The following is a 21,414-nucleotide window of genomic DNA, read 5'->3' as shown; positions in this document are numbered from 1 at the left end:
ACACGCAGTGCAGGGAGAGAGCAGGGCTGTTCCACTGAGAGAAAAAGAGAAAAGGGAAAAGGAAATGGGGAGGAAGTAAAGAAGTGAGAAAGTAAGGAGGCGAGAAACTCTGCCGTCTTCTCCAATCGAGCGGCAAACATTTGGGGACTCGGGTGGGTGGGTTTGTAATACATGCACCAAAAATACGGCCATACCCGCGTTACTTTCCCAATTGCCACGGAGTTCCTTGGCTGTAAATGTGGCTATGCCTATGTATGTATTCATGTACTATGTATGTCGGTCGGGGTGGTGTTGGGGTTAGAGAAAGATGGATTGTTGGTACCGTAGGGAGAGGAACGATTAGGCCAAGATTAGACGAAGATTACTTTGTGACGGCGATGAATACGCCCTGCTTAAGACGGCTTACACCGTTCCTCGCCCTTCTCCTCCTCTCCTCTTCTCCTCTTCCTCTTGGCATATATCTGCGGCTTTTGCTTGCCTACTGCTTCTTGGCTTTACCTACCCTTCATTTCCCACCCTATCGCTCTTCTCTTTGTGCGTGTTGTGTACTAATTGTAAGCTGCGAACCGAGTTTCCTGCTTGCTGTGTTCAACGCGCGTTGCTTCCGCGTTAGACTGCCGCATTGTTATCCGATACTTGGATACGGTCATTAATTAATACTTGAATTTCGGACCCGTGCTTTTAATGTCGAAAATCGGTGTGGATTGAGCCGATTTTTATTTTTCTAAATATCTTAGTGTTGATAAACTATCTTGATAGTAATTTGTTGGTAATATTCCGATTCCGAGAACTTATCTCCCCTTCAGAACCGGAAACGGGATTTTAACGAGGAGCTATTTACATTCGAGTTAAGAATGCTTTTGGGCATGACAGCATTGCTTGTTGTACGGTAAAATATTATCATTTGTTTCATCGAGGGAATTCGGTCATATCTAAATGAATAAAACGAAACCAAAAAAAAAAAAACACAAATAACAACAGTTTACGGATAATTTTCTGTGATGAAAAAAGTTGTTAAAAAAGAAGAAAAAAACGTAAACAATAAGAAGTGTAAATTAAAAGTATCGACCAGCGTTGATTGAAACTAATGGAAGGTAAAGAAACTCTGAAGTTAGTTCGCCCGGTGTGCAACGTATCCCTGTGTATACATAATGCATGAACGGTTTACACAGAGGCGAGCACACGTCGAGGGATATGCCACGTCTAAACAGAGTTAAACCAATAAGCCAATAAAGCAAAAGATGGCGGCGGCATTCGTCGTATAAATATAGAAAAGTTTAAGCTCGCAACACTGTTCGGTAGTTGGATTTTTGTTTTATTTTTTTTTTTTCACATTTAGCTGTGTTGCAATATATTCTCACACGTAGGTGTACAGCTGTCCCAATTTATACTCGCGTGGTTGGGACTATAATCTGTAGATGTCGGTATACAGTCGACCAAAGCGAGAAGTAAAACCAGTGTTTTGACAGATGCGTTTGCGCCGCGTACATTTCGTTGCGTTGCGTTTCGTTGCGGTTTGGTTGCGTCGATGCTCGGAAAACATCGCCGGACACACGGCCGGTGGTAACAAAATCTATATTTGGATTATTTACGCATGACGCCGCCCGGCACTCGAGTCGACGCGTGTCGTGTAAATATCCCACTTCCGGTTGGGACGGCCCAGGGCGAAGAGGGGGCGAGACTCAACCCGTCGATTTTTACTCGTCACCTAAAATCTTTTTTCCTGTGTACCTGTTGTGTGTACAAAACCTGGGTTAAAAAGGAACGAATCTCAGTCCTTTTTTTTTTATCGTTGATTCGTGTCGATTTTTTACGCCTTTGATTGACAATTTGATTGAAAGTTGGAGTCAATCGATAATACTTTTGACAAAAACGTGAGTCGATCGTCTTTGAAATTGATGCGCATCGTTATGTTTTTTTTTTTTTTTTATTTATTTATTTATTCTTTTTTCTTCTCTCTTGCGAACCGGCGGACAAATTTACTCATCATTTGTCTCCGTGTGTTACGTTATCGTATGCGAAGGACTAATGATCGGGAAAAAAGAATTCCTTTGTACTGCAAATTATGCATTAGCTACAGTGATTGCAATGGTGTAAAAAATTGAAAACGTGTTGGCGGGGAAAAAATTCGAAATATTAAAACGTTTCATTTTTACTTGATGTTAACGAAAAAACGTTCTCTTTCTGTTTCAGGTATGTGATGATACGCCACGTCGTACTTGCCTCAACGTAAGTTTTAAAAGTAAAAAACAAAAACACACTTTCAAAGTAAGTGAATAAACCATTAACATAACTGGGGAGCGGAAAAAAGAGAAGAGAAATTTTCTCTTCAAATTTCCACGCTCAATTACGTGAACGAACGTGAATTAACGAATAATTAATTAATTATCTCCATCGCGTGACATAAATATGTGCGTACATATAATCGCTGATTACGAACGAAAGATGGATGGATTAATTAATTAATTGGTTCATTAGCTGATTGATCAGATGAATGACGCAATAAATGCCGTATTAAAAATAATTATAATCGACATTCGTTCGTTCGCGGTCCTGTTTGCTGGAATGAAATTTTATCGACAGGTGTAGCGGCGGCACGTCACAGCGATTATTCTCTCGGCGGGGGAATTTTCGATTTATCGCATTCCCGTAATTAGCTAATTAATAACAATCCTCGGTTTGTCGCGGCGAGAGAAAGAGAGAAAAAGTGAGAAGCGTGACGCACGTAAGAACCGCGTTAACTAGCCTCTTTCTATTGTCGATAATGGCAGTCCTCTTTGTGCCGTCTCGGGATTCTATCCTCCTTCCGTCTTTCTCCAAGTCCCCCTCCTCTCCCTCTCTCTCTCTCTCTCTCTCTCTCTCTCTTTCCGTGATTCTCGTCCGGCTTTGTCTTCCGGTTCCGGGCATGGCAGCGACAGGCATTGCGCTGTTCATTTGTCATTCTTTTCCACGTTTGTTCCTTGGCTCTCTCTCTTTCTCCCTCTCTCTTCGCCCGTCTCTCCCTCTAAAAGAGAAACAATTGAAAGAGCAGCTGTGACTACCCCCCCCCGATTGTATGCCCCTCACCTTCTCTTTTCTCTCGAAGCATTTTTTTTTTTTTATTTTACTTTCAAACTCTTTCGGTGTTACCAAAATTTATACCCTGAGGGAAACGGACCAATCGAGATTCTTTATTAAAGAAAAAAGAAAATAGAACGAAAGAAAGAGGAGAAAAATATATCCCAAGAATTGGTGTAAAGAGGAAAGTTTCCAACTCACCCACCGGAAATATTCACAGTGCGAAAAGAAGTTTTCTCCTTTCTATTCGTATACCTTCGGATTTTCAATTTTTTTTATCATTCTCCTTTTTTTTTTATCAACGTATACTTCGTTTGTCACTTTTTATAAGCCCGATTTTTCTACGTTGAACTTGAAGCTTTATTCCGGTTTAACTGTTCAATACAGCTCGAATGAATTCTATTCCCCTCCAGCCTCCACAAACCGTTTTATAACCATAGACGATCGTATCTAGGTACGATGAACGTGTAATTTTCTGTTCTAACCTTCATTAACACGATATAAAAAAAAAGGATCCAATTCGTGCGGAAAATTATAAAATAAATCGGGTTTATGCGTGACGTGTCTGTAATTCGTAATTGAAGTTTTCGAATTCTAACTCTGTGCCGTGTCGGCGGTTCAGACCTAAAATCTCTCCTCGTCAACCTTATGCGAATGGATTTTCATCGATGCAGGGAATTCAGGATTTTTCTTTTCTTCTTCTCCTTGTTTTACCCCCACTTCCGGCTTCAAATGCAGGTAGAGAAAGCACTGTATAATTGTTTGAAATGCACGTATGTTATGTGTACATATATGTAGGTGTGTGCACACATGCAGGCTCGCGCTTCAAACACCAACGTCACGCGTCAAGGATCTCGTAATATACAGGCAAGCGCTATCGATCCCCTTTTCACAACAACAGTCCTCCTCTCCCTAACCCTGTTAGTAAAAAACTTCAGGGGGGCGAATTATTTGTCACGAGCTAAAAAGGTCTCGAACGCCAGCCAACAAGCCCATTCACTTGTGTATATATATATATGTGTGTGTGTGTGTGTATGCGTCGATGAATTTTCTTTCTTTCGTTTTCCTTCTTTTTCCTCTCTTTGCTACCCGTTCGATGTAAGCGAACGCGTCGAAAAGTCACGATCATTCTATTATAACACACGTGCGGGTCGGTCGGGTGAACGCGAATCGTGAAGAATTAGCGATTTTTTGTGCTCCCCTTTTTTCAACAATCGTCCACTCGAGTCAAGCAGCAGCAGCAGCAGCAGCAGCAGCAACGGCTTGTTGATTAAAAATCGTTCCGACCGGTGTACGAGCATTAACATTTTCTTATAAAAGAATCGAGGACAAATTTCTCTCCCAAACCTGCGAGTCACATCGCACCGGAAATTGGAGTGGGCGAATATTGCCGAAATTAGGGAAGGAGGGCGATAATACGTCAGGCATGATATGCGAAAGAAGGTATCGATTACCATTCGACGTGGTGGACTAGCTGGTTTCCAGGTTTTGGCGCGAGCAATGGCGTTGGTGGTGGTGGTGTTAGTGGGATCCTGCAGCTGCGCGATATATTCGTTCCTGCCTCTGCGGTTCGGGTTTCCTTTTGGGTCCCTGCAAAACCACCCCAGGAAGTCACGACAGGGGTCGATCTCCTCGTATGCACGAGCATACTCCTATACTGCGAACGCAGGCCTTGTCTCATTAATATTAATCACGCGCCGTGTGTGACATGAACCCTCTTTAAATATCTGATCGTTTTATACTCCTTTTATCATACTCTTATACTATACGTCATCTTTGTAAAAAAAAACAAAAAAAACAACAATCAATTTACTTGTGACGAGAATTCGACACGCGATAGTCGGCTTATCGTCCTTCGATTTTGGAAATTCTGAAACATCGATCACGTGACTTTGAAGGGTGAATTATGTGGTATCAAATTGTGATGCATGTCAATTTTTGCGACAATTCCCTTGTTTTGTATAGTTTTTGTAAAATTCAACGTTGTGGTAGCGAATCTCGGACAGTTTCTATTGTAAATTGACCCCTCGATTTGTGGAAGTTATGATCAGTCGATACGTTGTGACGTTGAGACTGTAACCGAATATTAATGAATTATTAAAACTTGAGGCCATATGAATCTCTCTGCATGTTTAAAAACATGCACCGCCGTGACGTTTACGACTTTGTGTCGATCACTGCTGCACAGCAGCGTATTATAATCCAACGAGCCAAGAATAAATTATACCTACCTATACTGCACGTAGCCAAAGAGTGACGATGTTGAAGGAAGGAGGACAAAGAAGAAAAAAAATGCAAGAGTAGAGAGAAGAGAGAAGAAAAAAAAAGAAAAACATAACTCGCACCGAAATTTCATTAGGATGACTGAATAAGACAGAAACTTCTCTCGTCGAATGAAAATTATTGACTTCGCTTGGAAATACGCGATCACCTTTGATTCGAACTTTCATTCGCAGTATGCAGACTTTGTACTTAATGTGTATTATATCACGTAGTTTCGTAACTCGACTAACGGCAAATTCATAAAGGTATAAGTAGTAGACCCAAGGATACGATACGAACTTGAGGTATTGTGCATTATACGTGGACTTATCGGCAAGGTGTAAGAAAAAGCACGTCTAGCTCTGTGAGGTAGTGAGAGAGAAAGGCAAAGACGTGTTAGCTGGAAGCGAGTTACCGAGGAGCGATCGACCGTGCGGCGGAAATGAAACCTTCTTCTTCGTCTTCTTCTTCTTGAGGAGCTAAACTTTCCTCTAAAACTCGGAGGTGGCGCCGGCAATAGGTATTTGCTTCTTGGCTTATTTGCCAAGAGACTTGGTACAGACGCAATGATTCGATGTCGACTACAGAGCTTACCGATACCTCGACTAAAGGCTGCATCCAGCCAACTTCATTTAGAAGAGAACATCGTAGCTATGACTCGTATCGGTATAACTGGAACTACGAGTTTGGACTGGTGTATTCGAAACTTGACGTGAATCGATAATTTTCTATTCACTCGAAGTCGTGAATGAATGAATGTGTGAATGGATGGACGAATGAGTTGGGACAGTGCAAACAGTTTTGGTACTCTGCACCCATAGCTCGATTTACTGTACCTAACTATATTGCTCAGAATAAATTCAAAGTCCGTACTCTTTAAACATTGCCTACCTAGTTTAAAATCTCTTCTCGTACGCTCGCGGATGTCGTTCTGGTAATTATGTATAATTTAAAAAAATATCACAGCCTTCGCTACTCCGTCACGATCTTATCAACATCCTGTGACTTGGGATTCAAATAACCTGCACCAGTCTCTTTCTTATTGTTAGTAGCATATGACGTGTGATTAAGCACCGGAAATCGAACAACTGTGTGAGGCGGTGGATTGTTGAAACATATTATAAAAAAGTAACAACGTGGTTCTTTCTTTCTTTCTTCTTGACCGGTTCAATTTTAGTACCTATACGTGCAACACCGACTTGAGTCTTGACCCTAAAATCAGTAGTTAAAGTCTTGTAAGAGAATGCTAATGAAACCAGTCAACCAGTTGTTTTAATGGACGTTTATCTTCGGGAATACAGACAGTAATATCATTCATCCATCTAATTCAGGCTTTGTTTTTGTTGGCAAGTCAGACAAACAACTGTGACTTGGTCAAATCGCAGCGTAAAGATAAAAAGTTTTCGCAATTAATCGATTTGGCGCTCTTGGACTCCCTCGTGAACTTCAATTGGTTCAGCAAGAAGTATAGAAATGAGGAATGAACCGTCATGTAGATGCTACAACAAATGGTGCTTCGATTCACGAAGAACCCATGAAGGTGAAGCTAGCAGCCAGAGTTAGAAGTCGTATTGGATTTTTTGAAAATAGAAAAATTCTGTTTAGTTTTACCCTCATAATTCTATATTATATAAGTATTGGGGGTTCAAGGTATTTCACAAAATTTTGATTTTCGGTGATCACTGCTTTATTCGAATAAACATTAGAACGTTCGGCTGCCAATTCCGGCTGCTAGCTTCAGCCCCGTGAATAACCCTGTCAAAATTTTTCCCTCAACTCGTCAAATCACATCTACCCTCAGTCTGCAACGTTGTTTACGCTCCTTTCATTAGACTCGACAATGAAAGCGTCGAGACCGTAAAGAGCTGACTGCACGAAATCGTCGGAAGGCGAGCCATGCAGCCCAGAAGCTAGCACGGTGCACACAGCAGACGATGTCTTGTAATAACTAACAGTCAGTCAGCCAGCCAGCGAGCCACCCGCCTATACCATGTGCACACACACGAGCGCATACATGGATAGACAAGTACTCAACGAGGATGACGACGAGAAGGAGTAGGAGGAGGAGGAGGTGAAGAGACTTTGGTCGGTATTTCGTAATAATTACGAGAATCCCAACGGAATACGGGTATATATTACCCAACGCTTGATGCTCGAGGATCGGGGATGCTGATGCAGGATCCAACACCGTCGTCTCGTCTCATTTCATCTCGTTTCCGCTTTTCTCTCCCCTCGTTGCTTCCCCACTTATTGTCTAGACGAAATGGCTTGCACCTTGATGCTCTCCTGCTGGACAAGACCTTTTTCACCACCACCACCACCACCACTACCTGCGGCGTAAACCGGGAACAGAATATTACCTCTTCCATGGAAACACTGTTTCATACCATGTTCAAGTTGCCTGCATCACCACGTTCTATACACACGATGTTCCTATTCGTTCCTCCAGCGTTACGTTCCATATATGGGTGTGTATTTGTATGACATGCACTGGACTCTACACGCCATCTTTCGATGTACCAAATTACACGTACACACCTGCAGTACCTACCTATCTCACACGTTACTCCGGATCTCGCTGCAGTCAACCAGACGATGCTACAGCAGCATTCTTAAGGTACCAGTCGTGCTTGCGCTGAGCGTGTTGGCCGCGTTATTTATTCAGTTCCTTGTTTTACAGTGCGATCTTCTTTGCGAGAAGTGGCTACGTAGCTTACGGCGATTTACAACAAACGCGTGGAATTTCTTTCCGTTGAATGTGGTTGTTGGTTAGGTGTACGGGTCTTACTTGCCTTGGTACTAGTTTTGTGGTCATTGTTTGATCCAGTGATCGATGTATAATGTTCACAAGTGGTACAAAGCAGCTCGATTCGCGTGAACACTAATTTCTGAAAGTACAAAGTGTGCCAAGTATTAAAATTTTCGTCCAAAACTTGCTCGAAGATGACTTTTAATCACGAATCACGCAATTGTAAAGATTCAAAGTCAAACTGAGAAAAAAAGGGATTCCATAAGAACTGAAACTCTGTTGGAAAATAGTAAACCTACCTGTCTTTGGAATGCAGAAAAGAATGTTGTTTCATGGAAATATACGTAACTAGTTCTCGCCTCGCGGTATGTAATGCAGGTTCACAGAGAGGCGAGATTATTTGTCGAGCCAGTTCGTCGATATGTCGAGAGGGTTTATGGGTATGAAAATTACCGCGTGTAGAACGCGTTGCGTGTCTACCGTTAGTATAACCTGCACTCGTCGGATTATTTTTATTTTTCATTTATTCTTTTTCTCCGCCCCTTTTCATTTCAGTCCACGGTCTCGTAACGTAGAGCGATAAAGAATTAATTATACAGTGGCGTTTTATCGGTGTTGCTGTTGCCAATTACCATCGCAGCTTAAGCAAATTGAGTACCTGCAACGTGTCCCGATCTTAATAACCGATTTCCAAACCGGTCGAATTATTATTTCCCTTTAATGCGACAAGTGTTTCGAATTCATAAATTAAATATTATAATTCGACCTAGTTGTCCGTTTATAGGTATATACAAGTTTATCAATTAGCGATAATCAGGTTTGTTGACGAAATATTTTATGCATTTCACCGATCATTGAAATAGAAAATACTGTTTAAAATGAAGGAGGAAAAGTGTCCTGACGCTCTGCGTATAAATCTTATACTGTCCAGCTATTTGCATAATTGATTAATTAGTCAAAGTAGTCCTCGATCTTAAGAAAAACCAGCTCGTAGATATTTTTAGAACGTTTCAACTCTATTTTTGTCAATCGAGACTCGTCGTTATTTCGACGAGAACTCAGAGCCTCACTTTTGACTTTTATAAGGTACACTGAACTCGCAACGAAATCGTACGGTGATTATAGATTACTTTTTGCTCTGTATATACGGATAGCTTGACAGAAACGCCCCGTGCCATGCAACGGTGCATGCAATCGGCTGTCTTGAACGGGGTTTATAACTCCCAACCATCGTTATTACGTTCACCACGCCCAGACCAGCTACTCGAGTCCACGTCTTCGTGTTTCGATGCCTTTACAATCGTCTGCTGCAATATTTCTTCGTATCTATACGCATGTATTTACAAGTATGTATTTCCGATGTCCGTCACGTACAACTTGATTGCGCCTCCTTTACACCATGACAATGGTACAGTGCTCGATGATTCTATACAATGTTGTATAATTCTCTACTGGATGTATGTATATATATGATGAATATTATAGGGTTAGGAATGTACTTCGACTCGCGGATCATTGGGCTTAATTGGCGGTTTCTTATTGTTTATTTAATTTTGGTTCGTTAGCTTGAAAGAGATATTTCGACACGTTGATTCGACCCATCGTGTTTGGTACCTCTTCTTTTTTTTTTCGCCGTTTTGAAGAACGGCGTAACGAGAGAAGTGGCTAAATTTATACAGCCCAGTCAATGAGCACTGATTTTTTAACAACAAATATCAATCTCGAAATTCTACAACCTGTTGTATAGAATAATATTGTGCGGCGATGAAAATGATTTTACTGTAACATTCTTCGTTGCATAAATACTGGTTTTTTACAATTGCTAGTTCTCGTTTCATGCCATTTTCAATTCCCCGCGCGTGAAATTTTAACGAACGCCGTTATTGCGTTGATATTTTAATATCCGCGAATCGTTACCGCATTCGCTGTTCCGCTTTGGATTTATTCGATTTGCAAAATCCTAATGCTAGCTATAAAACTTGTTCGAAACTCGACCAATTTCCCGCACGTTGTATTTATAATCAAAACTATCACACTATCCAGGTTCATTTACCGTGTGCGGTTGCTTGAATCAAACTCATTGTTAATTCTCTTCCATCAGTCTATACATATTATATACATATACTTATACAGGTTTTAAAAAAGGAACAAGCTTTTTTCTCTTCTGAAATTCAACCAACGAGCGTGTATAGTGAATAAATTAAAAAAAAATAAATAAAGGTTAATAAATAAACACCGTAATACATAGTGTTGAAACCGCGCACGTGCCTTTCGGACAACAGGTCCTCCTCTTTCATCGGTCCCGAGGGAACGATGCGCGGGATCGTAGTTGATTGGTGGCAACGGGGAACTGGAAAAGGGGACGAGGCGAGTGCCGGGTAACGATTTTCTCATCCCACGGGACGCGTGTCGAGCCCTCCCTCTTTCCCTCTCTCTCTCTCTCTCTCTCTCTCTCTCGCCTTCTCCGTACCTTCCGCAGCTTGTGCACGCATACATTGCGCGTTGTTTCGTGTACGTAGAGGATGCGTTTATTATACGCGTGTGCAAACCTAACACTAATGTACGAGGCACCCTCTGGGGACAATTAGCGAAACCCGCCACCGCCGCCTCTCCCCCCCGCCGATTCCCCATGCAAATCAACCCCTAATCCAGAGCTTATTTCTATTGTTCGAGGTACCACCTCCCGGTGGCAACCAACCCATGGTTATCGCCAGCTATATACCTCTCCAATTCTCTTTACCCTACCATCCCGTCCAAAGAGCCCCGAGGTACAGACAACGACGACCTGTTTATCGATTTGCCTGGTAATAATTTTCGACGTTCTTTCGTTTCACGATTTGTAGACCTAATAATATACACGTTATACGGATCCTGCAATGGGCTTCGTTGCGTTGCGTGAATCGTGTGTGAGATTAGGGAAAAACACAAACGAGAATGAGAAAAAAAAAAAAAAAAACCGTAAAACTTGTGAAAATTTTTATTTCATCGAATTCCGATCAGTGTATAGATTATATATTTATTTATAATTGTTGTATTGTAATTAATAGAAAGGTGATTATTCAATTACAGTTAGCATGTGAAGTTGGGCAGACATTTTCCTCTCTCTCTCTCTCTCTCTCTCTACTGATTTTTTCTTTTTATAAATAATCTGTCGACTTTAATATCGTATAAGTGAAAACAGAATGATGTACCGCGTTTTGACGGCGTTTACTGAACGCGACTTTTGATTCACTAAATAAATGATTCTCATGCCTGCGTGTCGAGTCGTTGTTATTCATTCACAGAGAATGACAGGTATGCTCGATGGTGGAAAACGAGCTACTCGCATCCATTACCAAACCGCGATATCCGTTTAACTGATCCCCGTCAGAGTTGCAATATTTAATAGCACATGTATGCAATTACATATATATATATATATATACACGCGAATTCACGTTTAACGCGTCAGACAGAGTAAATTTTTACGATTTTAGAATTAAGATTTTGTTTTCAGAGAGGTCGATATTCTTGGGGGGAAAAAATCGTACCGAGTCGTTCATTGGAACAAGCGACGCGAAGAGTGTTTTTCACGTGTATTTATAAACGATAAATGCAAATCGTAAAAATTTGTTGTCGAACGGAAAAAGAAAAGACATCTAGAGACAAAAAAAAAAAAATTAAACTTTTGCACGGAGAACTGGTGCGGGATAATAAGATCAGTTTAAAGCGCTCACGTATCCTACTCGGATATAATGTAAAGAGCTTTTGATGTATCGCTGAAAGATCCTTCCTATGGATCGACAAAATCGCGATACGCTGTAACGGTCGGTAACGATGGCAAAGAACGGCTTTGGCTTTGCCATCGGTATCGCTGTATTTTCTTTATACCTATATTCGTATGCATGGTGTATATGTATATATACATACAACGTTGTGCGAAGGAAAGATGCGAAGCGTGCATATGTGTTTTGCCATTCCATCGAACGATCGGCTTCACATATGTTTCATACGTTCTATCCCGGAAACTAGTTTTTTTCTTTTTTCCCTCCAGAATTCCGAGTTATGTTCGCGAGGTGGCTTATAAAGCGTATACATAACACAAACGCACACAGATGCACGCGCGTAAATCCGGAGTGCGTAAATGCGATGAGGGGAGGAAAACACAAGGCTGGACAAACCCCTTGGTCGCCCTTATTTAGTCGAGCCGTTTCGCCCGCAACGCGGGGCATACCCTTGATATTTTAGCCAAAAACCCCACATCGAATCACCATATAAACGACTCTGAGCCCCTACTGCGAGACTCGCGAGGAGCCAACCCTCACCTTAAATATACGTTTCATTTTAGTACCCCAGCGGCGGCGGCTTCTCACACCCAAAAACCTCGAGTCCTCGCCCTGATACCATTTCAGATTCTCCCTCCCGCCGCTTATTCGATTCCACTTCCTGTCCTTCTTCCCGGCGGCAGCCTCCTTCGAGAAACATAGGCGTAGGTACAAATAGTTTTCTCGCAGAAATTATTGCAACGAAACGTTGAGAAAAATTTATTATTTTCTTTATTTTTACATTGACTTTGAAGGAAGTGAGATTTCGAAATATATGAATATGTCTTGTTTTATTACGGTTTACGGAATTTCAAACAATATCAATGCAGCGAAATAAATATTTTTCATTAGCGTAAATCGTTACAATAACGTTAGTTAGCTTCGCATATTTTTGCAAGTAAGTGCTTGAATTGTATTCAACGTTTGTTGTTCGATTTCACCAAAGTAATGGATCTGAATTAATAGAATCGTTGCGGTTTTTTTATTTTTTGGGGGGGGGGATTCGATTCTTCAACATTGGTGATTACACTTGCGAATGTGATGCGAGATTATTATATTTTTTCACTCTCCATCGATGAGGCAATTATACAGCGCAGATTTATATCGAGTAAGGGAACTAAACCTGCATGTACATTTAATCAAATATTCGTGTAACGCAAATCTTCAGGTTTTAAAGATTACTAATTTGTTGCTTGTTAAAAGTCACATATTATTTACAAATTTCGTAAAAGTTGTGAATAAATTTATAAAAAAAAAACTTAACTTTTTTTTATTCTTGTAATTATACACAACATTTTCAGATACATATTCAATTTTCTGGTTTTCAAGTGAGCACAAAAACACGAAAGAGTGTATAAGGCAAGAGTGAGATATATAAAAGTACAGAAAACAGAGACCAGAAAAAGGCGAGGATAATGGGAACAGGTAACCGGGATAAAATAAAATGAGATAAGATAAAGTAAATTCTGGTATCTGGCCGCCTATGCAGGCAGGGGGAAGAATGGAGGGTAAGACCCCAACCCCACTGAATGGCTGCTTCCCTCAGGATACCCTCCCTTATACCAAACTCCTCGGTCAAAGTCCGAAGGATCTTGCAGGGGGACAGAATCTCTCCTCTCGTCTCGTTCCTTCGTTGCTGCGCTTTGTCGATTTTCTCTGCTTCCGCGAAAATTTTCATATTAATTCGCCAGATCGTGTTATAAATAAAATCTAACCGGAATCCGCTATTTAATAACGTTGCCTCACCACCGCCGGCACTCTCATTTCTGTATTCTATAACCTCAATTTGATTAAAGTTAATGACGATTTATATAATATTAGTCGTAATTCAAGTCATTGGATTTTTAACTTATTATTGTTGTTATTATTATTATTATCGTTACTTTTTTTTTCTTGTGGTCGAAAAAAAACTCAAGTTCTACAAGTTCAGGAACAAGTTGGATAATAGAGAAAAAAGGAATCTGACATACCATTGTGACACTCAACTTAATTGTCTATGATTGTTTTTATATCTATAGCAAACTATTTGACTTTTTACTAGTATGATTTGAAAAGAAAAAGAAGTTATTTTTTTTATGCTCAGAAGGACAAAATTGAACATATATACGTAAGACATGAAGGATCAGTATGACAGGAAGGGGGGAGGGGGGGGGGTTAAAGTAATTCAAACCTGAGCTATCGCAAATCAGCCGCTGACCAAATCTTGGCTATGTATCTAATGTATAGTAAACTTGTATTTATGTATACCAATACAACTACATACATATATATATATATATATATATATATATAAGTATACATACATATGAACGAACTCAAACCCATTGAAAGTGGCAAATTTACCGGCTGCGATGCGGTGGCAGACAAACGGGCGGATTTAGAGAGAGAAAGAGAGGAGAGGAGGAGAGACGGCAGTCCCGATGGTACTGTAGGGGATGCTGATGCTGCGACGCAGGGTGTAGAAAGCGAAAAGGTTGAAGGAGGGGGAGGGAGGGGGGTTGGCGTTTTATACACGGGGATAAAGTAAAGAAGGCAGAGAAAAGCTACGGGCGCAGCAGACACACCGACGGAGAAGTGAAAAATCCAACAAGCTTTGACTCTGTACTCTACGATTTCGCATCTTTCACCACTTTTTCTTCTTTTTTTGCCTTTTATTTTTACCCTGTGATTCCGGTACCTACATCTGACACGTGAAAAGTTTTCGAGCAGGCTTGGAAGACTCTTCATCCCCTGTATAATATATGGATAATCATAATGATAATAATATTCGGTTAAATCGAAAGCTTTGTCAAAATTTTTCAAAATCACCCTTTTTCAACGTAACCCCCTTTCTTTCGCTTATTCATTTCGATTAATAATTGTCTGTGAAAAATTTTGAAAAATGACCAGTCGTTGACTTGCGGCGTTATTATTTGTCTCCTTCATGTGTTTGAATTCAAAAACCATCCCGGCGATATATTTGAAGATTGAATCTTCTTCAAGAAAAAAAAAAAAAAAAAATGAAGAGGAAGAAATTTGTCATGAGTTTACGTGGTTTATACAATTTTCGAAACATTATCATCGGGATTTTCTATCAAACTCAATCGATAAAAATTTCCGATACATCGACATTCAAATCTTTGAAATATACGATTAATTGAAATACAAGAACGATCGGTAATCAATGGCTCGCGGTGTTCAATAATTTCGGTCGCAAGATGGCCGTTAGTGAATAAAATGAAATTCCGATAGAGGGAGGGAAAAAACTGTCGAAATTCAGTTTTGATCATCTACCTGCGCATTTATGCACCACTTCACTTAATTAACTCGATTAACAATTCTTTCCTCCGGAAGCTGGAAAAATAATGTCGTTTCTTCACCGAAGATTTCTGTAATCAGGAACTCGATACCTGTCCAAAAAAAGTCTTCCCCTCAAGCCAGCAACGTCACCCTGTACATTTTTCGCGTATGCAGGGTGTGCGTTATACACGTATATCCTTCCATCTCTTTATACTCCGCTGCTGCTGCTACTGCTGCAGTATCATCACTGATTCCTCCTCTTCCTCTCCTCTCCTCTCCTCTCCTCTCCTCTCCTCTCCTCTCCTCTCCTCTCCTCTCCTCTCCTCTCCTCTCCTCCCTGACGGCTGGCGCGGTTCTTCGTCGCCGCTCTTTGCTCATTGATTTTTCAGCGAGAGGCAGAGGTAGAAGCAGTCGGGTTTATATATTTTCGCGGTGAGGTGAGGTGAGGTGAGCTCTAAGCTTACTCGTGTAACTATCCCTGACGCTACCCCCTCCTCCTCCTCCTCCCCCCCAACCCCCGTCCCGCCGACACCCGCGATACAGGGTGATTACATAACCTCACCTCGCTAATAATTCCCTACGCCACACGCTCAAGTTAACGAGTTTTTAATTTCACCATACTACGGAGATCACCAACCAACCTAACAACCCGTTATAACTTTTTAATTTGATTTCTGACGCTCGGTTTATTTCTGTTTGTCAATCAATTATTCAACTCGGCAACGGGCGTTACACAAGTTTAAACGCTCAGCGATCCATCGTAATAAATTTTTTATCTCACGTTACCGTTACTAGGCCGTTTCTTAGTTTTTTCATTTTTTTCATTATTTTTCTTCCAAACTTATAAATTCTTTTTTTAAACTTATACCGAATACAACGAATTTTCAGATGTAGATTTTGTGAACAATTGAGCGACTGATATTAATGGACAACAATATTATTGGGAAGAAGCTATTTTTCTAATTTGTTTTTTTTTTTTTTATATATGTTTTGTTCTCATTTCAGCTATAAAATCGTACTAATATCTATATCTCGCACTTAAATTGACAACAAATGGTTGAGGTGGTATCAAATTAATCGAGTCATGTATAACGTAATTCTCGGGTTAAACACGGTAAATCTTGATGAATCATACACGGTCGTAGCTTTTCCGGATGCAAAACGAAACCCGTCATCAGCAGCTTGCCCCCTTCCTCTTTAATGTTATTCGTTGATAAACGAAGTTTTAGTCTGCTGGAAAATTACAATCTTGCCGTGCTCACCCGATTTCAGAATTCATTGTACGTAAATTAATTTCCTTTTAAAACAGAGTATTGATTGAGTTTTCGAAACATCGTTATATAAATATGCAATTTGTGTACACGCGTTCGTTATCGCTTGTTACGAATTCAAAGAACTTGTTAAAATTTAATCAACTCATATTCCTGTATTTTTTATATAATGTAATAATAATATTGAATGCAGCCTCATTTTTCCATCGCGAATCTCCATATTTTTCATTAATAAATTTAGTTATTCTTAACAATAGAAATGCGTTGTGAAATATACAATAGCAGTGGCAACAACTATGATGATACTGGAAGTAAAATCTGAATTAGATATCGAATAAATTTATACACTTATTGATACGTTGATAAAAAGTGTGATAGTTAACAACGGAATCAGTTATATTAAGGTAACCGCGCCTCGCAATGGTTAGGTGGAAAGAGACTTTAGTATAAAAGCGGAGCTTGTGGTATATAATCCTCCATGGATGAGGGAACATCGGCTAGGGATGAGATTGAGGTACTGTCTTAGTGGCATGGTGTTACCATGGTAACAGACTGTAAGCCGCTTAACACCCCAACAACACCGAGTCAACTCCAGGCGTCCCTCAGCCTGGTTTATCTTTGAGGGTTTGCTGCTGTCGTTGCCAGCTAACAGAAAAATAGTTTACTGTATAACCTTATAATGAATTTAGCACGAGCCAATTAATTTCATGAGGTGTCACAGTCCTTTTCTTTCCTGCAACTGACAATTTCCTTGAACTTTGCAAACTGCGTTGAAATTTTTAGTAACCATCTTCTTTTCCACATCGTTATCCTGCCACAGAATATAATTTGCATACTTTGCTAATTGTGAATTGTCCTTCTAAAACACGATACGGTCTAAGTTTGAAATCTGCATTCGAAAGGACATGGTGGAGGAAAAAGTAGAAGGAGAAAATGATTAAGCTCAATTAACGAAAATTGTATTCTTGCCAATCCTCTTCTATAAAGATCATTCATTCCAATTACTGGAGAGTCAAGTTGAAATGAGATTTTAATTGCCTAAAATGCACTCAGCTGTTGGAGTCTATAGCTGTAATGCACACTTTCTACCATCAAACTTACAATGAGTAAAACACTCTGGAGTCTGCCAGAAGTTCAGCCCTAAGAGAAGTGATAGAAAAGAAGTAGTCTTATTCTCGAATAGTCTGTAAAAGCACTGTGAGGCCCAGGGTAGGAAGAGATCTGTTGCTAAAGTTCGGAAGCACACTCTCTCGATGAGAGATTAAATGGGGGGATTAAAACCTCTTCCCAAAAGAACGGGAGGGTTTGATAGTTGCTTTTTCTTCTGTTTCTTCTCTTCATTATTTTCTTATTTTAACCAAATGCGGCTGCTGCAATATTACACAAACCTAGATTTGAGGTGAAAATAGTAACGTGCGTTGTATGTGCTCAATAAATCATACGATGATTCAATTTCAATAGAAGTACCATAATCAATAACATATTCTTGTAACATTGACGAAAATAGATCTTACAAATGACGGATCACTCGTGAATTATTTTTTTAATGATAGCAGTTGTGATTACTTTTTGACAATGCTCCTGTCATTCTTACCACTGTTTTAGTAACACATCATTTCTGTTTGAATTGTGTTGCAGGACTTCAACCAGCCAGTAACAAGGGACAGCCACCAGCTCCAATTGGTAAATCACACAGACCGAGCCCTGGTGTATTACCACAGGGTCATACACCAGGACCTGGACCTGGGAACCAGCAGAGCAGTAGAAGTTTCGCAGCGGCGCTTCGAAACTTGGCGAAGCAGGCAGGACCAGCTCCGCAAGAAGAGGAACCGAGGGCTAGTCCAAAAAATCGAGCTCCACCACCACTGGTGAGAGGACCATCGCCTGCTAAGGTACGGAATTCCATTTTGTCCAACGGAAATTCTCTCGTTAGGTACAATTAACTTACTAACGAACCAGAATGAAAACATGTTGCAAAAATTTCATCCACATATAAACCTCGGACGTTAATTTACTTAAGTTACTTTTTGTTTCAGGAACGTTCGACGCATGAGCGAAGGCCAGAGGAGATTCCCTCGCTGTATACAACTCCTCGACAAGCTGAAACTAGCAAACACAGCGTAACGGCTTCGACCTCCGAACTTCTGGCTAGGTCTGGTTTCCAACCGTATCGGCCTGAGCATCATCCGGCTCATGCACCGCCAGCATTTGCTCTGGATCAGACCTACAGCCCTTATCATCACGGTCTTTACCCGCCGCCACACCTGCAACACGCTTATAGGTATGCGTCTAAATGTTATTCAGACTTTGATCCTTCGAGTTCCTGGGACAATTTTTCAATAAAACAAAACATGGTTGTTACGAAGAAAGGGTACCAAGGCTAATAACACCGTCTTATAATTTCAGGTTAGAAGATCAAATGTACTTGGAAAGGTGTGGGATGCTTAGACCGCCACTATTTCCTGGGCTCCCTTCGTATCCCTTTTATGGACTGCGATACAGCCCAGAAATGTTGCCACCTGCATCCCTAGGTCTGATGTCGCCTGTAATGCACGAGCGGTAAGCACTCTTTGAATTTTATTTTCATCTTGTGGAAATGAACATCTTTAACGCAACGATTAGAGTAGATTATTCTCTTCTCGACGTTAAATGAATGACAAAGATCCAAACGATACTGAATCACTATAAGGAATTTTCAAAATCTTTATAATGAAATGAATCATTGGTTTTTGCAGCTTGAAGTTGGAAGAAGAGCATAGAATTCGACAAGTGAGAGAACAAGCGGCGCTGCGCGATGAGGAGGAGAGGAGACGGGTCGCTCGAAGTTCGGCCCCTGCTGCTCCCGTTCCCGTCCCTGCCCCTGCCTCAGCCGACACTGCAGGTGAGCGAGTCGCTCCACCCCCCACTGCCTCCCATTGATCGAACCCAATTGTTCAGAGTGCGATCGGCATACCATCGTTGCAAGGTTTACCAGATGTTTCACATACTTCAAAATAAATAGAACTGTTCGATGTCAATAGACGTCTTAGAATTCACTGAATATATATAAAATGGTCATATCTAAAACTACAAAGCTGTATTGGGTTTATACTTTTTTCTCTCAACCTCTTCATATATTTTACCCCAAAAGTTCGTGAAAAATTCTTTCGCCAACAAATTACATTATTGTATGTTATACGGCTATCAATTCATAGATACCATCGCGGTTATTTAGCCAACTGTTGTTTCGAATGCAAGTAACGAATAATAAACTGTGTAAAATCAACGTTCAGTAATAATAACCGTATGTAACTGTAGATGTTGTTATTGTTTGGTCTGGTAAACCTTGATTTAGTAATTATTTATTATTTTTTTCCCGGTATTAACAAATTTTAGTTGGCACGATATAATGAAAATTGATTCTCATTCAGATGATTTTTAAGTGACGTTGTAGTGTTTTTGCAAAAAACTAAAAAAAAAAGTTAATTATTGTTAGTAGTTATATCAGTACTCTTATTGAGTTTTTTTTTTTTTTCAATGACTGTGTTCATTTGATAGATATATTTTATCTAACTATATCAATATTTAAAAAATATGTCATCGATAGACCTTTTGTTTTGAAAGGGAGATTTTTACCAAGGAGTGCCCAAAAAGTTCACTTTCCTATATCATGTCGTAACGAAATGTTTTTCGTTTATTTTGATTAAGTATAAATAATAATAATAGGAAGCTCAGGTGAACTTTCGATCAATGACATTGGGTTTTCGATCATTTTAGGTCGTAGGCCGTTTTTCCCCACCACACCCTACCCTTCCACCATTTTCTCTAGGTACCTAGACCACACCCAGACTGAGTAAAAATGAAAACGTTTAGAAATATTTGACTGTGAAACGAATAAATAATTTTTTTTCTTGACTCACGATGTCAAAAAACGATGAAAATTCAAAGAAACGTATAGGAAAAAAAGAAACTACGCTTTTAATATTAATCTAGAGGTAATAAAAAATAAAATGAAAAAAAAAAACAACAACTTATAGTCATAATTAAACTGCTTCTAATGAAAGTTATAGATATAATTTTTAGATAGTAAACATATATTTGTTGATAGTGAACTGTTTGGTAGCTCCTTTTAGTTTAAAAAAAAAAAAAAATACATTTTTAGCTCTAACGCCGGTACTGTCTAAGAGTCATAGATACATTTGTTTTATTTTTTTTATTTTTTTTTTTTTTTTTCTATCAAGGTATCATTTTTATTGTGGCATCTTTGTCGGGATCACATAAATGCCTATGTATGTATGTGGTAAATCCAATATGCTGACAAAATATAGAATACAAGGAATTGAACCGACGTTCTCTGCCAGAGAATTCAATACTTAAACTTTCGGGATTTAAATGTTCCATAAAACGATTTTCATAGTATTGGATGTAATATAGTACAACAATTTTGATTATGCAATAATTGATGATGTGGACTCGATTTTTAATTAATTTCTACGATTGCCATTTTATAAAACATGAAAAGACAAAAAAAAAAATAAAAATTATCAAATGATTATCGGCTTAAGAGTGTGTGACATCAAAGTGAAAAGATAGCATCACTTTAAAATTCGTTTTCATAAAACCTCTAGCACTTTGTAAAATCTATGTAATTGGATTAAAAAAAAAATAATAATCGATTTCTGGATAAATCGTTCAAAAAATTCATGATAATAAAATTCCATTCTTTCATATGGGATGTGCCTTGTTATTGTCTAAGAAAATAGCGATGCTATTTGAAAAAGCGTAATAGATCAAAATACTTCTTTCACCGTACAGCATATAGACTGTCCTAACGATGCATATTTCATAAGTTTTTTCATAATATTCTGTGAAACCTCGTGGATGTAATGATGTGATAACTAGAACTTTTTTTTTTTTTTTATTCAATAGACTGTTTTGTGCCTTTGTGGTTTGAAAGTTATTTTTCGATGAATCGATCTCTTGAATGATTCGCGCAATGATACGTTCAAAATTA

The 21,414-nt window shown here is 39.6% G+C and overlaps 1 protein-coding gene across 1 annotated transcript in view; it reads left to right on the top strand.

The window, feature by feature from the left end:
* Positions 1-21,414, top strand: part of LOC124300995 (uncharacterized) — a 69,973-nt gene that overhangs the window by 41,454 nt on the left and 7,105 nt on the right. The window contains exons 9-12 of the mRNA XM_046755569.1: positions 18,060-18,313; positions 18,458-18,702; positions 18,828-18,980; positions 19,157-19,302. Of these exons, the coding sequence (XP_046611525.1) occupies positions 18,060-18,313; positions 18,458-18,702; positions 18,828-18,980; positions 19,157-19,302 (798 nt within the window). The remainder of the gene's footprint in view (positions 1-18,059; positions 18,314-18,457; positions 18,703-18,827; positions 18,981-19,156; positions 19,303-21,414) is intronic.

The sequence above is a fragment of the Neodiprion virginianus genome, chromosome 3 (genome assembly GCF_021901495.1).
Source record: "Neodiprion virginianus isolate iyNeoVirg1 chromosome 3, iyNeoVirg1.1, whole genome shotgun sequence".
In the NCBI taxonomy this organism is placed as follows: Eukaryota; Metazoa; Arthropoda; class Insecta; order Hymenoptera; family Diprionidae; genus Neodiprion; species Neodiprion virginianus.
The sequence above is the reverse complement of the archived record's forward strand: the minus strand, read 5'-3'. Positions and strand labels throughout refer to the sequence as shown.